General features: G+C 40.4%; 2 protein-coding genes across 7 annotated transcripts in view; one reads left to right on the plus strand and one right to left on the minus strand.

Annotated features, from left to right (window-relative positions):
- The first annotated feature begins 2,181 nt into the window (after nucleotides 1–2,181).
- On the plus strand, nucleotides 2,182–3,778 carry LOC109242860 (NAC domain-containing protein 2-like). Of its 2 annotated transcripts, XM_019409735.1 has the most exons (4): nucleotides 2,182–2,459; nucleotides 2,584–2,861; nucleotides 3,050–3,211; nucleotides 3,290–3,778. In XM_019409735.1, exons 1-4 carry the CDS (start codon nucleotides 2,297–2,299, stop codon nucleotides 3,497–3,499), a joined length of 813 nt encoding a protein of 270 aa, XP_019265280.1. In that variant the 5' UTR covers nucleotides 2,182–2,296; the 3' UTR covers nucleotides 3,500–3,778. The 2 variants fall into 2 exon arrangements, with proteins under 2 accessions (XP_019265280.1, XP_019265279.1); XM_019409734.1 differs by having other exon boundaries at nucleotides 2,183–2,459; nucleotides 3,050–3,778.
- Nucleotides 3,779–4,083: 305 nt separating this feature from the next.
- LOC109242861 overlaps nucleotides 4,084–10,029 on the minus strand; it is a 10,756-nt gene continuing 4,810 nt past the window's right edge. For all 5 annotated transcript variants that reach the window (XM_019409739.1, XM_019409736.1, XM_019409737.1 and 2 more), the window contains 4 exons: nucleotides 6,781–9,325; nucleotides 5,525–5,979; nucleotides 4,928–5,044; nucleotides 4,084–4,689 (listed from right to left, as the gene is read on the minus strand). In XM_019409739.1, coding sequence (XP_019265284.1) covers nucleotides 4,528–4,689; nucleotides 4,928–5,044; nucleotides 5,525–5,979; nucleotides 6,781–9,325 — 3,279 coding nt within the window. In that variant the 3' untranslated portion in view covers nucleotides 4,084–4,527. The remainder of the gene's footprint in view (nucleotides 4,690–4,927; nucleotides 5,045–5,524; nucleotides 5,980–6,780; nucleotides 9,326–10,029) is intronic.

The raw sequence follows: 10,029 nt of genomic DNA on the forward strand, positions 1-10,029 counted from the left end.
AGTTGTCGCTTAGAACTCGAGCAGACTTTCTTTCATCTTCCAAGAAGCATCGGAACTTTGCAGATTCAAACCTTTGGTGAATGCTTCAGCCACCCATTCATCCGGAACAGCTGGTACCAACATCCTTTCCTTTTGGAACCAGGTTACAAACTCTCGCAGCAACTTGGACTCTCCTTGCGCAATGCTGAATATATTGGCCTTTCGACCTGTACCTTTCTGGCCCCGGCGTGGGCCTTAATGAAAGAATTCGCGAGCACCTCGAAGGAATCTATGGAATGTTTGGGCAAAAGCGAATACCAGGTCAAGGCTCCCTTCGTAAGAGTCTCTCCGAATTTCTTCAGCAAAATTGATTCAATCTCGTGGGGAGCTAAATCATTCTCCTTCAGCGCCGTTGTATAGGTGGTGAACTCCTAAGGATCTAAAGTCCCTTCATATTTTGGCGTATCAGGAATTTTAAACTTCTTTGGGATCAATTTTGGTGCCGCGCTTGGTTTATACGGCAATTGAGTGTACTTCTTTGAGTCTGGCCTCTTCAACACTAGTGGTGCGCCCGGAATTTGGTACATGTGGGCGTTCACTTCCTTTATGAAACGTATGAGTTCGTTTTTGAAGGGATCGCTCTCATTGTTATAATCAGATCTGCTTCCCCCGGCCCCATCGAAGCCGACCTCGCCCCTCGGGGTGTTGTTGTCGACCCTTTGCGTTGTTTGATTTGCGGGAGCACCGGGAGGAACTAGACCTCGTTCATTCGTGTTATTGGAAACACCCGATAACGCCTGTTTAGTTCTATCATAATCTTATCCTGCCGTGTGAGATGACCTAAAATGGCTTCCTGTTGCTCCTGCAACACCCTTACCGCTTCGACGACGTGCTCTTCTTCAGCATCATCAGGAGTTACCTCTCAAACATGTTACGGGTACCGCCTTTCGTGGACCGGAGTGGCCTCGTTCCCCTCACTGCGGGTATCACTGATTGAATGCTCTTGCCGAGGCTGATTTTCTTGGGCCTCGAGGTTGTGTGTGTTGTTAACACCATTATCTACCATTATCTATGATTTTTTGCTAAGAACAAATAATCAAACACGTTAGTAAAAGAGGCAAGGACCAACTTAATTACACAACTATCTAAGTCACACGGTGGACCCCAAACTGTTTACCCGTAAAACGGTACAGTTGAATTTATACGTGGTTTATAGACAAGTGAATTAATTTGATCCTAAAATAATAGATGAATTAGATAAAAATATGATACTTAGCCTTGAGATGGAGATAAAATAGCAGAAATAGTAATTCTGAGAGCAGGACTTCCGGGCACAATAGCAACTATATCAGTAAACAAGAAGATAAAAATAATATTGAGCTTTGAATAAAATGTAGCGTGTATTTGCCAGAAAATTCGTGTCAATACAATGGTAATAAAGCTCATTATTTATAGTTGTACCTAGGGAACAAGGTCCTAGGATCAATCCCCTCTTTAATGTCAATTGTGACGGCCATTGAAGAGTGTGTACGGCAGGCATTGAATGTCATATTCTTTATAACGGGTTGTGTACTTAATGTTATAGGATATTCTTCATCAAATGCTACCGAGTTGCAGATATTTATTTCACCTTAATGAGTGTCATTCTCTTCGATATCAGACGGGATCGTTGCCTCCGGGTTCAACTATCTTCTGTATTCGGCTCGACGTGTCACTTCCTCATGCGATCATTTAATATAAATATATTTTACCCCGTACACTAGCTAAGAGAAATCAAGCAAAATCTAAAAAAGGAGTAAAAATCACAAACAAATAAAATACAATAAAACAAAATAAAGAGAGGCCCCATGGTGTTTTGTCATTCTAAAAGTGATAACTTGGTCAAGTCAATCCCTGAATGTACCTCCACCTCACTAAGCTTTTACTCCCTCCCCTTAACACTATTTCCACGTACCTTCTCTTCTAACGCTTCCATCCAAATCTCAATGCGTAAGCAGTGACAAAATCCCAAAAACTCACCCCATATTGGTTATCCACAGCTCTACACTCACGCTTAACTTGACGACACGTGTCCTCCTTTATTTTTATATTTTATTTTACCTTTTTTTTCCCATTATATCGCACACGTTTATTCTAGAACCCGCAGCCTTCTCTAGCCACGCGTCCTTCTCTCCTCCTATATATTCCCTTCTCCCTCTTGTGTTGCAAGTTTCAACTTTCAGAGCGCCTCTCACTGTAATCAGTTATCTACACACTACCTATCAATCAAAAGAAAAATAAATACACAAATACAGCAAGTCAAAATCATTGTAAAAGAATGGCAGCGGTGGAATTGCAATTGCCTCCTGGATTCCGATTCCATCCAACTGATGAAGAGCTTGTGATGCACTATCTCTGTCGAAAATGTGCGTCGCAGCCGATTGCTGTCCCGATTATTGCTGAAATTGACCTGTACAAGTACGACCCATGGGATCTCCCTGGTAATTTCCTGCAAATGATTCATTCTGTTTTTGATAATAACGAAGAATTTTAGTTTCCCAAAGTTGGAACTTTTTGAGTGTTTTTTAATTAATTTAAGTTTTTTTTTTTTTTTGGTGGTTTTAGGTTTGGCGTTATATGGGGAGAAAGAGTGGTATTTCTTTTCACCGCGAGATCGGAAATATCCGAACGGTTCACGGCCAAATCGAGCTGCGGGAAATGGATATTGGAAGGCGACGGGTGCAGATAAGCCGATTGGTCATCCGAAGCCTGTCGGAATTAAGAAAGCTCTGGTATTTTACGCAGGCAAAGCTCCAAAAGGAGAAAAGACGAATTGGATTATGCACGAATATCGGCTTGCTCATGTTGATCGATCTGCTCGTAACAAGAACAATAGCTTAAGGGTGGGTAAATAAACCGAATTAGACTTTTGATTTAGTATTGTATTTAACTTTGTTATTATAGAAAATTATTATTTGTTCTTATCGCTTATCAAGAGAGTGAAGTGAGTGTGATTTTAGATTGAGATTTTTCGACCATTGTGATTTGATTTTTTGACTGATCCAACGGTTGTTTCTTTTTTTGTTGACAGCTAGACGATTGGGTTTTATGCCGAATATACAATAAGAAGGGTACAATGGAGAAGAACCAATTGAATAGTCAAAAAATGAATGTCGGAATGTCGCCGCCGGCGAGCGAGGTGGATGTGAAGCCGGAAATTCTGCCGTTGCCGATCTCGACAAGGCCGTCGCAGGTTTACAGTGACTTTATGTACTTCGATTCATCAGATTCTCTGCCGAAGCTTCACACTGATTCCAGCTGCTCGGAGCAGGTGCTTTCGCCGGAGGTCACGTGTGAGAGAGAAGTTCAGAGCGAGCCGAAATTGAGCGATTGGGAGAAGACTGCCGTCGACCTTCAATTTAATTACATGGATGCCATCCCGGACGTCGGAGATAAAAGCTTGCTAGGTTCTCAGTTCCAGGGCTGTAATGAAATGTCGCCGCTTCAGGATATATTCATGTACCTGCAAAAGCCGTTTTGAGCAAGATAATGGACCCCACTTTGAGTTTCCGTCGCACGTGCAAAAGAGACCAAGGTCAATGACTAGGCATGTGCGGATGTTTGTAGAAGTAGGAGTAGTATCTGTGCTTTCACATTGGCGATTGCGTAAAAGAAAAAATTGGTGTATATATTCAATTTAAACGAAGAAAAATAGAAAACAAGTCGAAAATGGTACTACTATTTTTATTATAGTTAGTACATAAACATGAAATGTTTGGATTGTATCTTGACCATTTATCCTATCTTTTCATGTTCGATATGCTCCAAGTGTTCCCTTCCCGTAAATGGGCTTTAACCTCTTCTAATCATTTTAGTAATTTGGGTTGAGTTTATTTAAATAATTTAATTAACTAAAGGATTCCTTTGCGTAAGATTAGATTTGTTCCAATTATCGTTTGAGTTTTGGTCGTAATACAATTATGTTCCAATTGTAAATCCAAGAGTTTTAAATTATATTAGGATGAATGACCTTATTCCATTTTGGTGAGGGCGCTCATTAGGGTTTAAAGAAACCTGCGTAGCGAAAATTGAGTCAGACAGGAGTAAGAGGTACCCAAGAAGAGAAACTAATAAAGTTTAACGCCAGACCCTTTGCACAGGGATCAGCTTTGGCATTTGCTAATACTTTGCATCACAAATACACTGCTGGGACGTAGAATGAGCATTACAACAGATTTAAGAGGAAAAACGGATCATTCGTTCTTCTCATCGTCATCTCTATTTGATATTCGTATTTCTAGAACTACAGAAACTGTACAATTTGGCGCTTAAAAGCTAAGTGTAAGACTTACCCTGTACCGTGGGAACCTCTATCAACTTCTCTGCGCTTGCAAAAATCTTACTATTTTACAGTTACCCCCACAGGTAGCAATGCTTTTAGATACAACAAAACTTGGACTTTACTCCCAATAGCTCTTGCATTAGGCTGGAATGTGTAGAGATTGTTCTTTTACCAGGTCCAGGTCCGACTTTGTGTCCTCAAGTGCATCACTTCAGTATTGCTTCCCTTCACTCACCTTCGCTGGACGTCCTACTGGACCAGCTAATCTCAATCTCTAGCGTCCGTGATGAGCCGTCTTTGTTGCTGTCATGGCTGAGGCTGAAAAGACCACTATACGTCCCTTCACTAACAACTTTATCAATTTGGATTGTTACCCTCCCGATAGTGCTCTGAAAAAAAGTAATCTATACATCAGAAATGGTGAGTGTGATATTAAGTAGGAGTGACCATTCTATTATCTCATCCTATTGCCAAATGACGCACCTCATAGCGTCAAACCCATTTTATATATCATTTTCACTATAAAGTAGCAATGCAGTTGGTAAAACTGGTGTATGTTGTAGCTGGAAGTTAAATGGTAAAGAACATAAACTTCACATCGGACATCCAGAACATAAAGTTAGTTACCTTCCCAAATGTGTTTTTGCTTTTGCACAAGATATGTAACTTTTGTCCCTTGGGCGGCACATCAAAAGCCCATGTGAAGCCTTCTTTCCATTCCGGCGATGTACTGTTACTCACAACCTAATCATAAAGCATGGACTGTCAATATGAAATGTAGCTGACCTGGACAAGAAGCTTCTGAATTTATAGGTTCTTTAACACATTGCTAAACCTTAATACTTCTTAACCGTTGAGACTTAATTAAGTATTTTAGTTTGATCTGTTGGAAGTTGCTAACAAATATAATCAAGTAAAGTGCAAGTTGAGTAAAATTTGAAAAAAAAATGAAAAAAGCAAAGAAAAGAAATCACACAAAAATATCACAGAAAATATTCGTAGCATGAGATCTTTTAATTGGTGTGCAATCTGCATGTTCTTAATATGATTATCTACAGATATCCATGGAACTCAGAGTACTTGATACACATACTCTAGAATAGTTGAGGTAGGCTGTGATAGTACAGAACTGTCATCTCATGATAAGCAAAAGGTTTCAAAAGTGAAACAGATTACAGAATAACAAAAACCTTTGTACTTCATCAACAATCATAAAGTTGTTACCTTTGTTTGCCGTGATGGACCATTGCCAATAGTCAATTGACAAAAAGCATTTGTTCCTCCCATCACCTGTTTTAAATTGTTTGCACGCTTGATGGTGACTGTCAAACAACCTGGTAAGCTATGCAACAGGCTGTCTGCTCTATCGTGGAAACTTGGTGGGCAAGTTTTCATTAGCATCTGTAATGTGGGAATGGCTTCAGCTGCAACCATTGCTTGGGACGTAGACACATCCATCGGCATGGTTGACCAAGATTGCTTGAGTAAGCATAGTGTGGTCAATACTGAATCCTGAGCAGCCTCGCTACCAGAGTTCAATGCTGCCACAAGATGAGGGATACAAAGTGTAGCAGCGTCAGAAACATGGAGCTTGGGAAAATTAGAAAATATTACATGAATGGTCCGCAGAATTTCCTCATTAGCAGTTGCTGTGGCCCATAATTCCTTCTCCAGTGCAGCTGCATTTCAAGAAATTATATAATGTTTTAGGCAGATAAGAAGAAAAAGAAATACTTGTACTACATTTTATGACAAGAAGAATGGAGCAAGAAGGAGATGAGAACAAAAAGCACAAACAAAGATCTAGGATTTGGTTATCTTAAGAAACAGATCATGGAGATTTGAGCCTCCAAATTCATATATCAGAAAGATTTACTGCTGCATTTGAAATGCTACAAGCAAAACTAGTCAGATGGAAACAACATACCATTGCGGAAACAGTCTGACATCTGGTTGCTTCATATACAGGGTTTGTTTTATTTTATGGCATTAGGCTTTAGGTATATCAATCTAGTATGCTTATGTTTTCCTTTTGGCTGCTGTAGAATTCTTTGAAGCACTATCTTTAGTTTACAGAACTAGCTTCTGAAGTGACACTGAGAATCTAAAGCTTTCAATCAAGTGCTAGCTCCTGAAGTGACACTGAAAAAGTACAGCTGTCAATTTAGTGCTTCAAGCCTTAACCCTAACTTCCACTTCTGCGGACATTAAAATCAGAATACTTAGAAAAATTGCAGCATAAAATTCCTGAGGTAAAACATTGGAACATAGATTTACATCTGAAGAGTCTTTTCTGGGTTTTCAGCAGATTATATATAACATCATTTTCAGATAGGCTTTGGTTGGTTTATGTTTACTTCCATAATAGTTCTTCACAGGACATGGCTGGCATCATTTCAACAGGCTTCCGGAAAAACTAATGAATTAATAAAATGGAAAAAAGTAGTGAAGTACTAGGAGTACTTTATAAGCAAAGTTACCTGTCAAAGATCTGATAAGCTCGTTTGATACATATTCTTGAAGCGTGTGATTTGAGAATAAAAACCTTATGAGCAGAGATGCCTGTACTGCAATTTCTGAATTTGGGGCTAAAAGCAGTTCTTGAACCATTAAAATTCCACCGGCTTCTGCAACAGCTCTCCTGTTGGTTCTACTGCGCATTACAAAGTTTTGCAATGCACAAATTGCCACCATTTGCATTTCTTCTGTTGGTTGATCTTCAAGTAAACTTATCAGAGCTCGACAGGCTGAGACAGAATCACTTGCTCTAGCTAGTCCTTCATGCTGAGAGAGATCACCAAGAGCGAGAGCTGCAAGAAGCCTACCAGATTGCGATCTAGTCTGTGGATCCAACAAATATTGTGCCAGAGGTGCAATTGCATACTTGGATACCTTCAGCTCTCGTATCTGGACATTGTTGAAAAGAGCTTCAAGCAATTTTCCTGATGCTTCTTCACACTGGTGAGATCTTAGCAGATCCAAGAGGGCGTCTACTACACCAGCTTCAGCCATCAGTTCTGCACTTGAAATATCAGTCTTTTCATAAACTATAAGTGCATTCAGCGCAAGAGTAACAGTGCTCTCGACTGTTGAATGCAGCATCTTTACGAGAACCACCAGCGGAAGTTTGAAGTAGTAATCGGAGTTAGAGCATAGGACATTGCAGAGAACCATAGCGGCTGACTCCCACAATGCAACAGGCGGTACAGGGTCATCTTGAACAATAACCTTTGCAAGCTCAAAAATACCACCAGCATCAGCAACTGCTTTTGGCCAGCTTAATGAGATATTTTCCAAAGCCCGAATTGCTGTCTGTTGTAAGTTCAATATACCAATGCCTGCGAGCTGCACAAGAGGCACTACTGCATTTTTCGTCGTTATGTCCTGCTTAAAATGCTCTTGTGCAAGGAGATGAGATAATAACTCGGTTCCAAGTTGTTGGATAGCTTGAGCTGGGGATTCAAGAAAGGAAATGAGAGGCTCAATTACCTGGCTAGGAGAAAGATTCAGAACTGCAAGACTTTGTGGCTTCTCTAGAATGTTTACAAGAGCTTGCAAAGCACTGTGCTGTCCCCACAGTCCAAAATCTGACCGCAGTAAAACCATAAAGAGAGGTTCTACAATTTTTGCAGCAGCTGGGTTTTTTGAAATAGCACTACTATTTGTCAATATGCGGAAGAGTTCTGCAATGGTGGAGCATAAGGGACTCGATGCAGTTGGGAGCAGCTCAAGACAATTTTCTATTATGCCTGCTTTGACCATATCCATCTTGCGAGGAGTTCGGTCCTTACCCAACTTAATAAGTGCACAAATACTCGCATCAATGAGCCGCTGGTTTGAGCCACAAACCAGATGAACTAGAAGATCAACAAGATCATACGCTGATGCAAGCTCCACCAGCTGCTCATCGTCCAGCAACCTCTCAAAAGCACAAACTGCAGATTCCACAGCTCGTTCTGCATCAGATTGCATTAGCATTACTAGGGGCTCTATGCATTCAGAAGCAATTGGCAAAGCTCTGAATTTTGGATCACCAAAAAGTACAAAGCATAACTCGGCAGCATCGCTTTTCAGTTCCAAAGGAGAAGAAGAAGCAAGAATCTTATGTAGACTCCCAAGGGGATTCCCTTCTACATCAGCCATCAGTGATGCTTTTGAATCGCTTTCTGAGGTCAACTTAATCAAGGCGCTAACAGCAACTCGTTGTTCACTTTGTAATGCAGCACCAAGCATGTCAGCTAAAGGCTGAATGGCTTGTATAGATGCTTCAGAATCTCGGATGTTCTCAGCATCAAAAAGTTCATTTAAAGCCCTAGCAGCACTCAGCCTTGCACTTCTTGACCCCAAATGAAGAACAGCAATCAGTTGAATTGTGCAACTAACGGCTGCTTCATACCGGAGAAGGTCAGAATTGCTGAATAGTATTCTCAGTAGCTCAGAAACAGTAGCCTCAGTCAAGTCTTGAGGGCTCAGAGATAAGTACTTTGTTAGAGCCTCCAGCGCGCCAGTTTCAGCCATGATTAATTTGTTTGCATTATTGCCATCTGCAAATTGAGTCAAGAGACGCACAGCCAATGGAGGTGCACCTGGTCTATCCGGAAGTGGTTTTAACAGATCTACCAGTAGAGGGATGGTCTTGCGCGCAGTGGAACCAATTCTCACGTCTTCAATTTCAAATAGATATTCCAGGGCAACCTGATCAGGGTGTCTTTCCAATAAAAATTCTTCGGAGAGAGCAACAAGATTCGGCATATCTATTTCAATGTGACCAATCAAGCTCACTAAACCAGCAATTGCACCTGAATTAGCAATAATAAGATTTATTCCCTTGTCCCTCTGACAAACAAGACTAGCTATTGCCTGAGCAGCAAAAAATCGGTCTATCATTTCATCAGATTTCAGAAGATATGCAAGCAAGGGTATAAAACGCATGGTTGTTGGAGAGGATACTACGTCGGCATCTTGGAATAATATAGACAAAAGCAATGCACTGATCCACATGCCCTCTGCATCTTCAAACTCTGCCTGCCATAACAAATTTTTCTTCAGTTCGCTTAACCAATTAAAAACATAAAAAGAGCATGTGAACTGTCATTACTTCCAATTGGAATGGAACAAAGGTGACAATGAAGCAGTTAATTGGTTATCCTTTTCTTTATTTCTTTTTTTTAATTTTGATTTTCTTTACTTTCATATCTGTTGCCAAATATGAGCGGGTAAACTTGCATATTCAAGTGCTCGGTAAATTTTCCATTTAGCAACTCAAGTGGTTTCTAAAAAGATCCAGCATATGTCAAGACATAATAATGATAAAGATCGCCTTAATGTGAATTGAAAGAGACAGAGAAGGCAGAAACTAAAGGAAGATGAGAGATGGGACTTCCAACGAACTCGCTTTGATCGTGATCTAAAAACAGGAAGTGGGACATAAATGCTGGCCCTAATTCCAGAAGCACGCAATTAATGCAGATAATACTTCCTAGCCATGTAAATAAGTCAGGTAAAAGAGATATTCAACTGTTTTGAATTGTTTTACAGTACTGACCCCTGCAATCAGTCTATACCAAAACCAACACAAATGAAGAATGAACAGAGCCAAGGTCCATAAAATAAAAGCACTCAATAAAATTAGCCAATCAACACTTATTTTTTCCAAGTCAAAACCAAGCAAGTTCTTCGAAAAAAGGGGTGCAGCGCAAAGCCCAATAATGCGACCAGGGACTTGGGGG

This window comes from Nicotiana attenuata, unplaced genomic scaffold, assembly GCF_001879085.1.
Source record: "Nicotiana attenuata strain UT unplaced genomic scaffold, NIATTr2, whole genome shotgun sequence".
In the NCBI taxonomy this organism is placed as follows: domain Eukaryota; kingdom Viridiplantae; phylum Streptophyta; class Magnoliopsida; order Solanales; family Solanaceae; genus Nicotiana; species Nicotiana attenuata.

What these genes read in the sequence shown, in the direction of transcription:
- LOC109242860 (XM_019409734.1), top strand. Translation starts at nt 2,297, where the DNA reads ATGGCAGCGGTGGAATTGCAATTGCCTCCTGGATTCCGATTCCATCCA. An exon ending in CGACCCATGGGATCTCCCTG is followed by an intron (nt 2,460 to 2,583) that starts GTAATTTCCTGC and finishes TGGTGGTTTTAG; the next exon opens with GTTTGGCGTTATATGGGGAG. An exon ending in ACAAGAACAATAGCTTAAGG is followed by an intron (nt 2,862 to 3,049) that starts GTGGGTAAATAA and finishes TTTTGTTGACAG; the next exon opens with CTAGACGATTGGGTTTTATG.